The sequence below is a fragment of the Lepidochelys kempii genome, chromosome 6 (genome assembly GCF_965140285.1).
Source record: "Lepidochelys kempii isolate rLepKem1 chromosome 6, rLepKem1.hap1, whole genome shotgun sequence".
NCBI classification, from domain to species: Eukaryota; Metazoa; Chordata; order Testudines; family Cheloniidae; genus Lepidochelys; species Lepidochelys kempii.
In genome coordinates this window covers 15,179,087-15,196,805 of record NC_136385.1, presented here as the reverse complement: position 1 = coordinate 15,196,805, position 17,719 = coordinate 15,179,087, and the positions used below count along the sequence as shown (strand labels likewise).

Below are 17,719 nucleotides of genomic sequence, written 5' to 3'. Positions count from 1 at the left end.
ACATGCTTTGCTAAAAAGTATAACCTTTGTATAATCTGTACTCAGGGTCCCCTCCTGGCTAGCAGGGGGGCACCATGCTTGAGTGTAATAAACTTGGTGTTTTTTGGGAACTCGGCAGTTGTGGACTTTGTGCCTCAGCCTAGATTTGAGCTGTGTGTGACCTACCAGGTGTAATTTGTAACAAAAGGAAGGTACATAGTGGGTGTTTTATGGTAGAGCCATTGCTAAAAAGGAAGAAGCTCCCTCACCCTGCAGGTCAGATTATAGCTCCATACTGAAGATGGAATGCTCTTTTGGAAATCTGACCCTCAGTGGTCATCTTATCTTCTGGTCCTGAAGGAGAAGGTAGTGGTATGACTGGCTATAGTTAAACTGGGGACAGAAGAGGCTCTCACAGCCAGCCAGGTGGTGCTGAAGTGCCCCCCACCCCAGCTACCCCCACACTGAGGAATGAGACATTTCCATTGACTGGTTTATTTTGTTTTATTTTTGAAGAGGCAACTGGAGTTTCATACAGAGCCAGACTCCCCACAGGCTGCAGCCACCACAGCACCAGGTTTCTTAGAGGCTACATTGGAGTCCCCAGAGGCTGTGGGTGCCATAGCAACAGCACCAGACTCCCCCAAGGCAGCATCAATGGCACCCATCCGGTATCCTCTGTGGTAGCGCTTGGTGGAGCAGTAGCAACCCAGGATTCCCAGGAAGACAAAGAGTGAGCACAGCACTGCTATGGCCAGGGTGGTGACGGAGAAGGAGAGCCGCAGCCCTGTGGGAAAGGAATACAGAGCAGTACTCAGGAGAGAGGCTGTGAGGACACGTGGTCAAAGCAGCCTGGCTCCCAGAGCCTCCTAAAGCTATCAACCCTTGTGTCTTGGGGGGGGGGGGGGGGGGAGAGACAGGAATCAACCCAGCAAGGCTAATTTTTCCACCCCCTCCTGGGCACTGCTCCATGCTTGTGGGACATGGGGCTTGCCCCCCCCCCCATTTCTGTTTGGAAGAGCCTGACTCCAGATCTCCCCTCATCCCAGATTTCCAGGATTTGGGGCCCTGCAGCCAATGACAGCAGCCCCATTAGTCAGTTGGCTAGGTGATGAGACAATAAGAAGTTGCCCAGACTGCTCATGGCCTTGCTTGTGGCTACATCAAGCAACAACTCACCCACTGACAGATGGGTCATGGGAGTCAGTCTCACTCCAGTCAGCCCCCCCCCCACGACAGAGGGCAGATCAGAGCACTCACCTGAGGACTCCTTCATGTCCCCTCTCACGATGGGGTTCATGGCCCGATTGGGAGAGAACAGGACAGGGTGGATGGCTTTAGGGGTGCCAGAGATGGGCACAGTGTAAGAGAGCTCAACAGCCCCTGCCATGGTGGAGGTGGGCTCTGTAGAAGCCAGTGTTAGGGGTCTGGAGCCCAGTGTAGTGGAGGAATTGGAGGCCAGCTTGATAGGGCCAAGCTGGAGGTCTGCTTCTCCAAGGAGCCCTGCAGGGAAAGAGCAGTCACAGTCTGGGAGCCTCACCACCCTCCTCCTGCCATGCCAATGCCCACCAGCAATCAGCACAGGGTCTGGTGGGGTGGAAGCCACATGTGCAGCAAGCCAGATCTATCCAGCCCCCATATCAGAAGCAGTCGGGCTCAGCTTTGACATCAGCCAGATGGGAGCTTAGTCTCATGGGCAAGAGGGGCAGCTCTACTCCCCCAAATGCTAGAAGGGGCCAAATGCCCCTAGGGCAGCCCCTGCTCTGGTGCCAAGGAAGAGTGGTCTGGGGGTAGGGCACAGAGATTGGAGGATCCCAGGGACACATTAGCCCAGGCCAGCCTCCCCCAGCCCACCAAGGAATGGCAGAAGCCAGGCAAGCTCCTCCAGAAGGATGGGGGGGGCGCGCATGCAAGGTTACCTTCCCTTTCCTGAGGCAGATGCCGGCGCCGCCTCCTGCTCCCACAGCCAGCAGGGGAAGCACAGCAGGAGCAGTCTCCTCCGTCATGGGAGTGCCAGGCTGCAGTGGCTGGATCATAGGAGCAGGCCTTGTTGTGCTGGTCGGCAGGGCCGGCAGCCACAGCCTTCAGGTGGCACAGGAGGTAGATCTGAAAGCATGAAAGATGTCACAGCCAGATGTGGTTCTGTATGGGATGCAGGGAGAGCCCAGAGCTCAACTTACTGTGAGGTCAGGCTGAGGGAACCCTCTTCCCATACAGCACCCATTCTGCCCCACACCCCTGGCCATCCATCTCTCTAAGAGAGAGGACGGGAGAGCTCATCTTATCTCCTCGCAGGGTCCTGTGGGAGAGTCCCACATGGAGACAGCAGCCATCTTGCATTGCTGACACCCACCCCATACAGGGAAGTCAGTGCCCTTCCAGGTGGCTCAGCCCCCTCCCCCCCATACTGACCTGGCTGTTGGAAGCACCGGTGAAGACAAATGTGTCCAGCTGGAAACGGAGGAACTGGTCTCCTCGTGGGGCAAGGAAGTGGGAGCGGCTGTGCTGCCCATCCACAAGGCACCTATAGGGAGGAGAGGGGTTACTCACCCAGCCTCCTCAGTGCCATGGAGCCAGCCATCATCCTGGCTCCCAGGTGGTCCACATGGGACCTGAGAAACAGCTGGGGGGGCACCTGACCCAGATCCAAGGGGTGGGGAGACAAGGAATTGTGGGGATTTGGGACAATGGTGGAGCAGCTGGCAGCCTGGAGATACAGGTTGTACAGGAGCAGTTCAAACCATTACTAATAACTAAGGCCCTACTAAATTCATGGCCATGAAAAACAAGTCATGGACTGAAATTTGGCCTGCCTCTCCCCCCTGTCCTGAAATCTGGTCACATGTGCCACATTTTACCCTATACTATACAGTAATCACAGGGGAGACCAGTGTTTCTCAAATTGGGGATCCTTACCCAAAAGGGAGTTGTGGGGGGGTCAAGGTTATTTTAGGGGGCTCATGGTATTGCCACCCTTACTTCTGTGCTGCCTTCAGAGCTGGGCGGCCCGAGAGCAGCGGCTGTTGGCCAGGCATCCAGCTCTGAAGGCAGCACCCTGCCAGCAGCCGTGCTAAAGTAAGGGTAGCAGTGCTGCAACCCTGCCTACAATAACTTTGTGACCGCCTGCCCCCCAAACTCCTTTTTGGGTCAGGATCCCTACAGTTACAACACTGGGACATTTCAGATTTCAATGCTGAAATAATGAAATTTGTAGAATTTTTTTAAATCCTACTACTGTGAAATTGACCAAAATGAACTCTGAATTTGGTAGGGCCCTACCAATAACTTAAAAGCCCACTGTCCACTTCCCTCCATGGGCCAGAACTGCCTAGTCCTGCTAGATAAAATGGTGCTTTGATAGTAGACACTGGAGCCCGTTCAGAGTCTTCTGCCCCAGACGCTCACCCGTGGTCTGTGATGACCTCATATTTCATGGAAGACTCTGCACTTGGCCGGGCCACACATTCATCCACGTAGATCCTCAGAGGTGCATGGCTGCCAGTTCTCACTGATGCCTGGATGTTTATCAGGTCACCAAGGTAGTAAGTGGGGTCAGACAGGGGGGACGACCAGGTACCTGAGGACAAAAGATGGGGGATGACACTCACCTGAACCCTCCTTGTTCCTGCCTAGCCAGCACTGCCCATCCCCCAGTACAGACTAGCAAGGAGTCTGCCAGAGAAAGGGGTATAAGGCAGGAGAGATCAACAAGAAAGCAGGAGGATTGGGGTGGCATCAACAGATCTGTGGGAAGGAAAACCCAAGGCTAGAATAATAGGGGCAGCAGGGTGGGACTGAGGGGTACTAACAGCTGGAATGGCAGGGGGCTATGGGTCAAAGTAAGGGGAGCTCAGGGATGAGGGGAAGGATGTTGTCAGGGCTGGGGGAGAACACAGAACTGAGGTGCACTGACTAACTTGGGATGCCCACACTTCCCCCTTTATGTGAACAGCTTAGGTAGTATCTGCATGAGCAATGAAGTGCCTTCCTAACTCATCCCCTGGAGACAAGCCTGGCTAGTGGGCTCCCTGTCATTTAGCCATAGACTGGGTGGGATCCCCAGGAGACTCCCAAGGTCCCCTTGAATACACCACCACTCACTGTCATATACATCCAGGGCAAAGTCCAGACGCCGTCTGTGCATTAGAGTGGAGCTGAAGGGGATCCAGGTGGGTTGGAGGCCCAAGGAAGAGACATTCCCAGTCCTGAACAGAGAAGAGACAGTCACTACCCCTTCTTCATACCCAGGATCTCCCATTGTGTGGTGGCACATGGCATTCTCCTTTGGAGATATCCTGGCAGCCATTGTGTAGCCCCTCCTGCTTTCCTATCACCCTGCCCCCCCCCCCCAATAGCTCGGAGGTTAATCCCAGCAGGACACTCCAGTTACACATCATAGCATCTAGATCAGTGGTTCTCAAACTTGTACTGGGAACCCCTTTCACATATGGGGGGCTCCATACTTGTAATTAAAAACATTTACCACCATTATAAATGCTGGAGGCAAAGGGAGGTTTGGGGTGGAGGCTGACAGCTCACCTGGAGGGGTCCTGTGCCCCAGTTTGAGAACCCCTGATCTAGAGCCACCCCTCCATCCCCTGGCTCAGCCCAAGACTATGGTGTAGCCAGAGCAGAGCTGTGGTGAAGAAGCTGGCTGAGACATTCATGAGCCCTAGTACATTATCACTTCAGTCTCTATTGCCTTGTCTCACCGTGTGTGCATGGCACTAGTAGATCAGCATCGTGTGGGTGACAGGTAGGTCTTGTGGACCATCAGGCCCCACCAAGGCTCTGCTCAGTTGTGCTTCTCTGCAGCTGAGTCATGAGTATTAAAGACCTGGGCAGCTCTAGTTGACTGAATACCCAGCCTTGGTGTGACAGACCCTGCAATCACATCCCAGCCTCAGCAGGGCAATCCAGGACTCCTGACTCCCTGGCCATTAGCAAAGCTCAGTGGGACAGCCCTGCAATGCTGAGGATGAATAAGTCCAGGTAATGGGGAGAGACTTTGCTCCTTGAAGCAAGTTGGGACCCGTTCTCAGCCCCCCAACATTGCATGGAGGATGCTCACTCACCTGGGGTAGAAGCAGTCTATGGGGAGGGAGAAGGCGCTGGCTTGGATCACACCCCCCATGGCAGAAGGTCTGTAGTAAAGGAAGTTTCTGTAGTGGATGGTGTCAGGGAGGAGCTATGTGGAGCAAATACAGCCAAGAGTCAGTATCCCCCAAGGCTACTCAGCTGCACCCTGCTCCATCCATCCAGCAGCAGGGCATCCTGTCCAGCCACAGGCCAGGAGGATAGCTACTGTGACCAGCCAGAAAGGGGAGGTGCATACACCATTGAAGAGATACCCCAGAGCACCAGCCAGTAGGGCACCAGGTTTGACCCTCACAACCCTCCAGCAGCTGCCATTCAAGGGGGAAGGTAGTAAAGAGACTCTAGTTAGAGGGAGATGAGAATCACTGCTATATCAGTCAGCCCCCTCCTGGGCCAACATCAGGGCTTGGACCTAGTGCCTGGACTCCTAGGAGCAGAAGCTGCTACCACAAGATCCAGAGGAATCCATCTGCTAGCCAGGAGCTGGAGCAGAGTCAAGCCTCCATGGATCAGCCACTAGAGGGGGCATGCAGTGCCCTGAAGAGGGGGTTACAATGGTAACCTCCACCTGAGCATCTCATCACATGTGAACACTAATTAAGGCTCAGGACCCCTCCCCACCATGGCTAGTCTGTCATTTTCCAGACAGGGAAATGGAGAGTCCCTTCCTATAGGGGCACACTGAGTACTTGGGGAACCCTGGGTACTGCTTCCAGCTCAATAGTTCTAATGCCTGTAACTTCCCATTTTAGATCAGTCTGTGTTCCCACAGCTCCTGCAAATGCAGGAACCTGTGGGAAGAGGAAGGCAGGAGTTAGCCAAGCAATTCCACAAGCCAGCGTTCACAGATCTGCTTCAGCCCTTGCATTGTGCCCGTTCATTGGCAATGTTAGGCCCTCCATGGCCCCTGCTGTGCACTTAAGACACTGTACAATTCCCCCTAGTTCAGCTGCAACCATGAAGTGAAATGCTGTGGGTTAGTATCTGATGGCTAGAAGGCCCTCTCCCCTTGGCTCCCCTCCACCCAAGGGCTTCCTCTGAGCCAGATCCCCTATTCGTCTTCTCCTGCATGGGACAGGGTATATCCAGATTCAAGAAGAGCCTCATTGCAGTGAGTCTGCTCCATGTCCAGCACTGGAGTGAATGAATGTGAGGCCTGATTTCCATTACTCAGGAAATATGTGGGGGGGGGGCATGCTGAGGATTGAAACTAGGCTGCACTCAGCAGGAGAGAGATTGACACCCACCCACATACCCAGCCCCTACTGGTCTCTGCTCTCACCTCCATGGTGGCCCCACATGCTGATAGCAGGTGTTCTAGCTGGAATCTATCTGGCCCAACAGCAGTCACGGCACAGCCAGCCCCCAGTGTCAGCTCCCTGGCAGAGACAGTCACGCCATTCCCAAAGAGATCCACCAGCACCGTGATCTGAAGCCGCGAGCTGCCACACACCACCGACACTGCAGATGGGGCACACAGGGGTTAACAGACTCACAGCCACAGCATCCTCCAGACACAAGAGCCCCCCCAAGATCCTATCCTGGGATTTACACCACTCCTAGGACTCAGGGCCATAATTCCAGTTTCTGCAACCCCAACATGCTCTTTCCACTCCATTCCAAACACCTGCCCTGTGCCTGAGAGGCCATCCTCTAGCCCTGGTACCTCCCAGGGTCCAGCTACCAGATCTGTGCTAGCAGGAGAGGGGATCTCCCCACCACCTCAACAGTTCATCCCCAGGTTCCTGCTGACCAGGGGCGTGTACTGATACCACCCCTGGGAAAAGCAGCCAGGGGCACTGTGGCCAGATGGACAAGCCCAGTGTCAGCAGAAGAAAGGGTGAGCATCCAGTGATGTGGTTAGAGGATCCACCAACCTCCATCACTGAGGGCGACGGGTCCCTTCTTCCACATTACACTGAGTGAGACAGTCATTAGACCTATGGCAGGTGAGTCCCTGGAGCTAGATGGCTATGAGTTGCACTAGCCCACTGGCCATATGCAGGGTCTGTGGAGAATCAGACCTTGTCCACACAATACTTCTCTGTCAGAGCTATATGGCAAAGCCCTCTAAGTGCAGGCTGAGCTTATGCCAACAGCAGATGTTTTCCGTCAGCAGAGTAATACCACCTCCTGGAACAACATTTGTTAAGCCCAGAAAGGCTCCCTTCTGTTGTCAAAGCTGTGTGTACATGGCAATTTTTGGCAGCTTACCATGTTCTCACACACACCCCTGACTGACCAAAAAAACCTGAGTAGAGTCCTGGCCCTAGTCTGCCCAGAGTAGGTCTCCAACAGCCCCTAGCCTCCCACATCTTCCCTACTCAGACACAGGCCACCAGGAATCCTCTCCATTTCAGAGAAGTGGAAACTGGAGCCACAGCAGTGCCAGGTTCTACCAACCCCAGAGCTGAAATACCAGGTAGCTGCCTTTAGTCATCTACCTGACTGTGGAGGAGGAACAAGGAAACTCTGCATCAGCCAGCAGGTTACTCCCAGCTGCTGATAAAGCCAGGTGAGAGTGAGAACATTAACCCTTGAAGGACCCAAAAGGCATCCAGGAGCACCAATGCAGCTTGCTGCCAAGCATCAGGGCACGGGAGCAGGAAACCGAGTCAGATGTGACTCTGTGGGTACCTGAAGCCAGACACCCCAAAAATGAGGTACCCAGAAATCCAGCAGCCACTATGGAAAGCTTTGGTTTCAACAAGATCACCCCTGCAAAGCTAGGACTAGAACCCAGGGCCCCAGACTCAGAGCTCCCACCTGCTCTAGCCACTAGGGAATACCACCTCAGAAGTCTCACAAGTGGGCACAGGACTGTCCTGCTGGTATCTCCTTGTGTTACAGATCTCATGCCACCAGAGGCGCCTAGATAGCGACCACAAGAGGAACCTTCACTGTTGTCTCATTGTTGCTACTAAGCCCCGGGATGCCTGCCACCAAAATGCAGTGTTGGATCCTTTGAGGGGGCAGGTCTGTGAACCCAAGAACCGCTAACGCCCATCTTGCCTGGGACAAAGTCAAGGGAGGGGGAAGAGGAACATGGTGGATTCCTCACTGCAGAGCCCAGCTATATCTCATCACCTTTCTGTAGCACCTATGTCAATAACTGCTTCCCCAATCCACCACCAGTGGGCGAGAGACCATTCTGGTGAGTAGTGGCAGCAGCTGCCACTGTTTTACAAGACAACAGAAGCAAGGTGGGTGAGGTAGTATCTTTTATGGGTCATATTGGTCCACTAAGAGGAATTACCTCACTTACCTTGTCACTGTAATATCCTGGGACTGACATGGCTACACTGCCTAAAGAACGAGATTATGTTATTTAAGCCCAAGGGAAGTTGCATATTTAGGAGATTTACAGCCACAGACTGTAAAATGGAGCAACTTCCATGCCTGGCAACTGCAAGGAGTCCAGGGTTTCCCCACATGGGCCAGGAGGAAGTGAAGCTCTGTAGGCACCCTGCCAGCAGATAAATCACTGAGCAGGTGCCCAGAATACATGCCATATGGGAGAGCCCTAGGTTTTACCTAGCCAGAACATACAAGACTAAGGAAACACATGATCAACAGGACCTGGATCCGGCTCTGCCCACTCAGCAGCTCTTCCAGGAGGCTGGAGCCCAGAGCAGGAAGGCCCCACTCAGCTGGAGGATAAACCACAGCAAGAGGCTCACTTTGCACCTGGCACCCCTCATTCCCCCCACTTTACCTGAAGCATTTTGAGCCCAAGCACCAGTGACTAAGAGGAGCAAAGCCCAGCATGCCACAGGAGCTCCCATCTTCCACTCTCTACTCAGGAAACAGCCACATAAAGAGAAGTAGCCCCCAGTGGCTCATTTTATACCTGGGGCAGCAGCACTCAGGTGTCTGTGATTCCTCCATTACCAGCATGGGCCACAGCTCCAGTCCCATCCTCTGAAGCTTTGACAGGGGCAGGTGAGCGTAGCCAGCCAAAGCCAGGAGAGCTGCATCTGGTAGATGTGTGCAACCCTGAGCCCTTGTGGTTATAGGTTCAGCTCCTAGGGGTGGTAACTCTGCCCCTTTCCTAATGAGCCACCTACCCACTTCTGTAAGAGACTTTATGTCTGTTCACAACCCTTTTGTGATAAGAGCACGTTTGTTTGTAAAGTTTCTGTCCATTGTTTCCCTGTTTCCTCCAGCACTTGGGAATGAAACCCTCATACACAGCAAGACCATGACACCCCACCTCCCAGGCAAGGATCTCCTAGTTCTATGCACAGATGGATGAACTAACCCTCCCCCCATCTCAGTGAGGAAGGGATGACCACCCCCATTATACTGATGGGAAACTGACGCACAGAACAGTCAAAGGCTAATTTTTCAAGCACCCACTAGTTTTGGGTGCCTAATTTGAGACTCCTGGGGCCTACTGTTCAGAGGTGCTGGGCAGCCCTGGCTTCAGCTGAAATCAGTTGACTCCTGGACCCCAGAACCACCCACCTCAGTGCCATCCTGAGCCCCCACCCAGCTCTGCCGATGTCCGCCAAACCTGACCCTAGACCCTGGCTATCCCATCCCTGGGACCCCTGTCACACACAGCTCTGGTGTTGAGCCTCAATTCCAACCCACAGTCCCCTGTTACCCTAGCCCTGGCCTCCCCCACAGCTCTGCCGAGGCTCCTCAATCCCAACCTGTAACCCTCTGCTATCCTGGCCCAGGGCTCCCTACCCCAGCTCTCCTGATGCCCCTCAATCCCAGCCTATGGCCAGGGTCATCTACACACAATGACCTAGGAAACCAGGTAGGGATAAAACCAAGAAGCCCAAATTCCCTCTCTGGTATCGCGGAGTACTACTTCACTGAGGTGACCCATGGTGTCCATGTGTCTGGGCAGAGGTGTTAGCCAGCTGTGGTCTCACAGTCCTATGGCCCCTCTAGTGAGATGTGACCCAGGGCCCTGTGACACCAAGTTCAACAGGATGGTGGAGGGAGTGGGTGTGAAGTGTGACTGGGAAAATTCCATCTAGGTCTCTGGTGCAGCCCAGAGGCCATGGGGAGGGAGTAGTTGTCTGACAGCCCTGGCCATCTCTGTCTGTGCCGGTCTCTGGGGCACAGACCTGCCCATACTGCTGGGCATTGCTCAATGTTTCCAGTCTGCTACGGGGAAGCAGCAGGGTGAGGCAAGCCAGGGGAGGAGGGCAGGGCACCCTGGTGTCCCCGCCTCCTTCCAGCTGATAAATACCAGGTCCTAGTCCAGGTCCCAGCACAGCCAGGGACCTGGAAACAGAGGGATGATGAGGACTTCGGTGACCATGCTAGCTGGGCTCCTGCTCCTATACCTCGCCCCAGGGGGGCTGTGCCAGGGCTGTGGTGAGTCAAATGGCCCTGTGCCATGTACCCCTCCCCTCTGTGTTGTGTCTGTTGGGGTGGCAGGGGGAAGGGAGCCTTTCCCCACTGCCTTCCCCACCAGATCCTTCCCTTCCTCATGTAGCTACACTCCGCAGCCTGGGCACAGCCTGCTTTTCACTGTGGTACGAGCTACTCCTGTCGTCTCTGCTGCCGACACCAGTGTAGACATCACCCAGACCTGGAAGCTGGTTTGTCCAGTTTGCCTGGGGACTCAGGAGGAGTTTCCCTTCCTGATGCCCCATTGGAGGCTGAGCAATAATAGCCTCATTGTCCCTGCCATCCAGGGACAGCTGCTCTCCTCCCATCGTTCCTGCCTCTTACACCTGGCCTGGAAAATTTCACACATGGCCAGTGAGGGATAGAGAAGGGCAGGCAGGGATCAAGGATGCAGTTGTCTCTGGGCCAGGACACAGGTGACCTGCAGCATGGGACTGTGCCAGCACTGGGCACTGGAGAAGCTGGCTGGCTCAGGTGCCGAAGTCACACCCCACCTACCTGGGGGACTGCAGGGACTGGGTCCTTGCTTCACCATGTGCAAACTGCCTGTGCAGAGCATCTCTGCACAGCTACAATGCCAGGGAGAGACTGGGGGGTGGGCAGGGAGGCTTTTGGGGGGGCTGGTGAAGGTGGGTTTAGAAATGGGGTGTAATGGGGGGCTAGGGCTGGGGTGTGTTAACTTCCTCCTGGCTGATGCCTGGGGCCCCGCATCCCCCCCTCAGCTGGTTCTGAGGGCTGGGGGTGGGGGTGAAGACCCCCAGCTGTGACTACCCATGTGTGATCCTGGCTCCTCCACCAGCTGTGAACAAGGATGAGAGCCCCCTGGTGAGGGATCTGCAGAAGAAGATGATCTATTCAGTGAATACTAGTGCCCCCCCGAACCCCAGCATCCTGCTTGCCCTGCGGCTGGCCCAGGACCACAACAGGCGCATCGAGCAGGACATGCTGAACAAACTGAGCCAGGATGCAGTACAGCGAGCTGGTAAGCGCTCCGTCCCCCTCCCCACACATAGACACCCACCGGGCGTGTGGGACCTGACACTGCCCCCGAATAGAACCACCCTTCCCAACCCAGCCACCCTGCATTGGGAAGTGGGGTCCCCAACAACCTCACATATAAAGTCAGACCCCTAAAAGGATAATGGTGACTCCACAACAAAGCTATTCCCCAAATATGCACCTCTCTGTGAGATAGAGGTGACCCCATAGCAACCCCCAAAACACAGCCATTTCCCCATGCCCACTGTGCCACACAGCACCCCCCAAAACCAGCCATCTGCCCATCCCCTTGGCATCCTATAGCACTCCGCAAAACAACCATTTCCCTGCCCCCTTTGCATCCCATAGCACCCCCCAAAACCACAGCAATGTCCCCATGCCCACTGTGTCCCACAGCACCCCCCAAAACACAGCCATCTCCCCACCCCCTTTGCATCCCATAGCACCCCATTGGGTACAACAAGGCTGGTGCTGAAACTGCTGCTCCCTTCCGAACAGCATGAAACCAAAGGGAGAAGAGAAAGGCAGGAAAATAAAGGGAGACAGATAGGAACAGACAGACAGACTGATGGGGTGGGGGGAGAAAGAGACACACCCAAGGGGAATGAGGTGCAGGGAGGCTGGGGCTGGGGCAGAGAGGCAGAGGATGAGCCTGGGGCATGGAAACAGAGGCAGAAATAGAGGCTGGGGCAGGGAGCATAGGGCAAGTTTGCATGGCCAGCCCCACTGACCCCCACCCCCGGCATACTGTTTTTCAGTTGCGTCCTTCTCCTCGGGCCAGGTGGCCCTCCATATCCTGGCTCAACAGGCCTCCTGCTCCAAACCCCGGCGGGTCTCTGCAAACGGCTCCACCATCAACCTGGTACGTCTCCTGGAGCAGAAGTTCCAGGTGGAATTGCAGAACATAGGTGAGGAGCCTGAGGCTTGCAGGGCCAGGGGGAAGATCCTGCCTGGCTCAACCCCTCTGCCCCCACACCGTCAAGCTCTCCCATCCCCTCAACCCCTTTCCCTTCTCTCTGCCCCTATCTCTCTGTGTCTCCCTCTCTCAGGCCCTTTCCCCCCATCCCACACCCTCCCCCTGTTTTGCCCCCTCTGTCCTGGCCCCAGTCTGTGAGTATGTCTGTGGCTAACAACAGGTCTCTCCCCCACAGTGAGCCATGGCAACCCCTTGACCAACTTCTACCAGCTCAGCTTGGATGTGCTGGCCCTATGCCAGCTGAACGGCCGCGTCTCACCAGCCAGAGCCAGTGCCCTCCTCAGCCCGGATCACAAGAAGTATTACCTCAGCGGCCAGTTCTCTGTGGGTAGGTAAAGGCACCCAGCCTCCTATACCTGGGGGGCCATGGCTTCCCCTATGGGGAGGTGGCATGAGTGACATGAGCTGGGATCCCTGTGACTGTCCCCATGGGGGTCGGTGTTCGGATGACCCTCTCCCTCACCCCTCTCTGGCGTGACAGTCCCATCTGAGCCGCTTTTCCGGTCCCCACAGACACTGCAGCGGTGGCAGTCCTGGCTCAGATCTGCCTGCAGACCAGGGGGCAGCCCCTCCCTCTGAAGGTGGATAAGAAGATCAGACAGAACGTGCAGTGGCTAGTGAAAAAAATCCTGAATGAGAAGAGAAGCGATGGAGTGATCGGGAACATCTACAGCACAGGGTTGGCCATGCAGGTGAGGGACCAGAGTCCCAGTGGGAATCAAAGGGGGTGGGACTGAATTCTAGCTTCACCCACAGCCCAAAGGCCCTCCCCACAACCCAGAGCAGCTGGATAATTCACCTGTGGAATAGTTAATGTCAGCAATTACTGTGTCATTGGTAGGTTCCGGAGTTAACACCATATTGTTATAAATGGAGATAGAAGGCCTTAAATATCCTCCCTTCTGTGTACATCCTACTCACCCGTCTGCTCTCTCCCTGGTGGGCCATCCAGACGTGTTCTTGTAGCCCCTTCCCAGCTGCCTTTGCTCACAGTCTTGTTCTCTATAACAGTCATGTTGGGCGTGGGCAACCAGGCCCCAGGGAGTAACCCTGCCTTCCTCTCTGTCTTCCACAGGCCTTATCCGTCTCATCCAGCTATCTCAAACCCGGGGACTGGAGTTGCCTCCACACTCTGCACACTGTCCTGGACAAGATTCCCCAGGGCACGTTCAAAAACCCCATGGCTGCTTCCCAGATCCTCCCTTCCCTGGAGAACAGGACCTACCTGGACGTGAGTAAGCTCAACTGCTCCATGGATCCAGGTAAGGAGAGTAGACCAAAGGCAGCATCCCTAGGGTGGCTAAGTCCAGATGCTAAGTCCAGATGGCTAAGTCCAGCACAGGACATAAGAACTGGTAGCACCCAGGCAGACAGAGCCCATTAATTCAACCGTGCAGAGGAAGGGTGCCCTAGTGGTTGGGCTCTTACCTGGCATTTAGAAAACCCATGTTCAGCTCCCTGCTCAGCCAATGACTCCTTGGACAAGTCTACACAAGGGGGGAAAAAACAACCCCTGGCAGCAAGGTTCAGAGCTTGGGTGAACTGACGTGGGGCTCACACTGTGAGGCTAGAAATAGTATGTAGATGTTTGGGCTAGGGCTGGAGCCTGGGTTCTGAAATATGGCGAGGGATTGGGTCTCAGAGCCTTCATGTCTGCACTGCTATTTTTAGCCCCAGAGCTCAAGCCCAAATCAGTGGACTCATGCTCTGAGACTTGCTGCCATGGGTTTTTTTGGATTTTTTGGCTGTGTAGCTGTACCCTGTGTCTCTGTGCCTCAGTTTTCCATCTGTACAATGTGGTTCATAGCACTGTCCTGCCTCATCGGGGGGTTGTTAAGGATGGTGATGGGGCCAACTAAAGTACCCGAGGCTGACAGAAGCACATGTAGCAAGGGTTGGGGGGGAAATGGGTTTTGACATTTCAAAAATTTGTTTCCATCCTGAATGAGGCTGAAAAGGCAAAAAAATCTCAAAAATGTTCACAAACTGAAAATCCAGTAAACAGACAAAAAATTTGATTGTTTTGATTTGTATAAATCAAAATGTTTCCTTTTGATAACGTCAAAGTGTTTCTACTACAAACTTCCTCGCTTTTTTTCTCTCTGTAAATTTACTAAAATTTCTCAGCGAAAAGTTGTTTCAGGTTGAAAAACCAAAACGTTCCAGTTCAGCAATCTTTTGACCACACATTTTTTGAGGCGGGAGTTTCTACCAACCCAACACTGCTTCATGAACAGTTCGGACACTGAATTGGCATTTTTCTGGGGAAAAAAGGGTTCATTGAAAAATTCCTGCTCCGTTCTATGTGTAGCCCGTGCGGCTCTGTCTCCATCTAGTGACTAGATGGCCTAGAGATTTATGAGTCTCAATCTACCGTTCCTTCTCCTTAGCTCAATCACTAGAGCATCATCATCATAGATCCAGAGGCCCTGGGTTCAGTCCCAGCTAATCTCCTGCCCAGAGGGCCATTGCCTAGAACCTCTCTGTCTTTGCTTCTGCCTCTTTCTCTCCCCTTGACTCCAGTGGGACTGGAGTCCCTGCAGAGAGAAAGTCGCTCTCTCCAAGGTATACGTGGCAGTTCTTCACCCTCTCTCCTCTTTCTCCCCACACAGATAACCTCCCCCTGTCCACCACCAGGCCCGCCCCACCCACTAGCCGCCCACCTAGCATCAGAGTCACCTACACTGTTGCCGATGGTTTGAACAACACGTTCAACGACTCTATCAGTGTCACCGTGCCCCAGGGCTCCGTCCTTTTCAAGGTGATGGAGGTTGCCCAGGATAAAGACCCCAGCAAATTCAGGTACTTGTTCAGCCTGGCAATGTGGCACCCACCACTGCTGTCAGCGGCAGCGGCACAGAGCAGGCTAGATGGTAGCATGGGGCTCCTAGGGCAACAGAGATTTTAAAAACAGAGGGATCCCTAGGATCATGGGGGGGTCGACATGCCCCTGCTACCCCGCCCTGCATGGCTCTCACAGCTAGCAGTGTGCTGAGGGCAGGTTAAACCCTCAGGGGCTGGGAAGGGGGATCAAGGCTGGCTCCGCCACATCACTCAGCTGGACAACATCTTACTGGGATGGGGAGATCGGAGCTCAGGCAGGGGCCAGCTCAGCTGCTTCTCAATCCCTTTCCCCACTGAATGGCGTGGGGTTCAGTCCCACTGTGTCCTCAGTTGCATGTCCCTGTGAAGCGGGGGGTGGGGAGGCTGTGAGGCAATGGTAACCAGTCCTCCTGCACAACTCTCTGTCTCTCTGTAGCTTCAAGTACACGCAGAGCTCCTGGGGCCCGTACATCATTTCTGTGCGGGGGCTGCAGGCTGATAACAACCAGCGCACCTACTGGCAGCTCCTGAGCAACGGCATCCCACTGAGCCAAGGTGGGACAGTGGGAAGAGCAGGGGTGGGGAGCAGTGTGAGGGGAGAGGGGGAGGAACAGGGCAGTGAGAGGCACAAGAGAAAGCGGGGATGAGAACCAGGAGAAGACAGGATCCCAGGGAGGGACTGGCATGCAGGTGGGTGGCTGGGGCTGAGGGGCCACTGACCCCGTTTATCCCTTACCCTCCCTTTCCTCTCCTCATGTTCCAGGTGCTGGGGACTACGTCGTCTATAATGGCGAGAGGCTGGAGGTCAGATTCTCCACTTACTGAGCTCCAGGGCACTGGCCAGCCTGGGGACAAGGGGTGTTCCAGAAGGTGAAACTTGTCCTGGCCTTTCTACTGTCCAGAGATTTCAGGGTTCAGCATCCCCCACCCATTCCCCCCAGAGCAGGGGGTAGGATGGGCCCCTGGGGACAACTGTGTCTTATATTCATGTCTGTGTGACTGTTTCCCAAACTCTGCCTGTGTCTGGCCCTCAGTCCTGAAATAAATGCTCTGCAAGAGCTCGCCATACCGCGAGGGTTATTCCAGGCAAGGAGAGGGGCTGAGAAACTGGGAATGTGGCTAATGGGGCCTCTGATGGGCACCCTCCATCTGGAAACACAGCACAGCCGCAGGGCTGCCATTTCCCTCACCATACATAAGGGCTCACCCTGGAGCCCATCCACTGCACTGGCCAATGGGGTGCTGGGCTTACCATGGAGTCACCATCACCTCTGGGGCCCTGGCCAATGGGGCACTGAGTAGTCAGTCCCCAGGCCTGGACTCTCCCTTGCTGTGGCACTAGGTGTAGCATCGTTAGTGGCAGGTCATTAAGGCTTTTGGTGTAGCAGGGCAGGCTGGAGGGCACTACTGGTGGAGAATGGGAGGCTAATGGTGTCAACAGCCCAGCTAAACCCTTCTTCCGCCTGGATCCCCAGCAGCTGCACTTCCTGGGCTCCTTGCCTCACACACTCTGGGTCCGAGCCCCCCAGCAGTGGCTGATCCACATGGGAGGGTGATGATTCTCCTAAAGCTGCCAGCCAGGGGGCATAGCCCTTTCGCCCTAGCAGTGGTGGCCTCAGCCTTTAGTGCTGAAGGTTCCAGATTCAAACCCAATCCAGTCAGTAACAAGTGCCTAGGGGGTGTTCTCCTCCTGGGTGAGGGTGTTAGAGAGGCCACCTCACCTGGCCCTTGGAAACTGCCCTGGGCCTGCAGGGAAAGGGGCTAGAGCTGTGGACTCAGGCTACAGGGGGCAGAAGCAGTAAACGCCACTGACTGTGAGCCCCCACAGCAGAACCCAGAGGTGTCAGAGGCCTGGACCATGGACTGCGGTTAGAGGAGGCTCCACTCTGTGGACTGTGTCTTTGGAGATGGCTCTTCCCATAGGCATGTACCCTCCCACCTCCCCACTTCTGCCATCACAACCCACTTGGAGATTACTGCCCAGGTAGTTAGAAAAAAATACAGGGAGAGGGCTAGGGAGAGTGATGGGACTCAGATCCAGTGAAAACTTTCTAGTTGAAAAGTTTTTTTTTCAATGAAAAATGGCTTTTCATCCCCAACAAAAATGTTTGTGTAGATCAAAAAAAAATCCATTTTTAATCTCATTTTGTAAGGAAAACACCCCTTCTTTCCTTCCCTTTTTAGTTCCACCCACCCCCAGCCTAACAAACCAAAATTGTTTTGAAACATAAATAAAAACCCAATTATTCAAATGGTGGGGAAGTGGGGTAGGGTTTGTTTTTTTTCTGATTTTTTGTGTGTGTGCACAAAACATACTTGACTTTCTCCTACCAGCTCTAAAGGGAATGAACCAGCATTTAGTTATTATGAATTTATCCAGATCCACATGGTGCTGGGCGCTGTACATATACAGGACAAAAAGACTGTCCATGCCCCAAACTAACTCCAGTCTAACTTTAACCCAATGGGAGC

The 17,719-nt window shown here is 54.4% G+C and overlaps 2 protein-coding genes across 2 annotated transcripts; one reads left to right on the top strand and one right to left on the bottom strand.

Moving 5' to 3' along the window:
• Positions 1 to 509: 509 nt before the first annotated feature.
• LOC140913796 (zona pellucida sperm-binding protein 3) lies at positions 510 to 8,861 on the bottom strand. The gene is made up of 9 exons (XM_073350593.2): positions 8,792 to 8,861; positions 6,359 to 6,537; positions 5,055 to 5,167; positions 4,081 to 4,184; positions 3,385 to 3,556; positions 2,392 to 2,503; positions 1,899 to 2,085; positions 1,240 to 1,482; positions 510 to 766 (listed from the first exon to the last, which is right to left on the bottom strand). The coding sequence occupies exons 1-9, from the start codon at positions 8,859 to 8,861 to the stop codon at positions 510 to 512; spliced, it is 1,437 nt and encodes a 478-aa protein (XP_073206694.2).
• Positions 8,862 to 10,314: 1,453 nt separating this feature from the next.
• On the top strand, positions 10,315 to 16,293 carry LOC140913795 (transcobalamin-1). Its single transcript, XM_073350592.2, has 9 exons — positions 10,315 to 10,413; positions 11,249 to 11,431; positions 12,207 to 12,356; positions 12,600 to 12,752; positions 12,938 to 13,116; positions 13,500 to 13,686; positions 15,037 to 15,226; positions 15,684 to 15,802; positions 16,011 to 16,293. The coding sequence occupies exons 1-9, from the start codon at positions 10,335 to 10,337 to the stop codon at positions 16,070 to 16,072; spliced, it is 1,302 nt and encodes a 433-aa protein (XP_073206693.1). The 5' UTR covers positions 10,315 to 10,334; the 3' UTR covers positions 16,073 to 16,293.
• Positions 16,294 to 17,719: the final 1,426 nt, after the last annotated feature.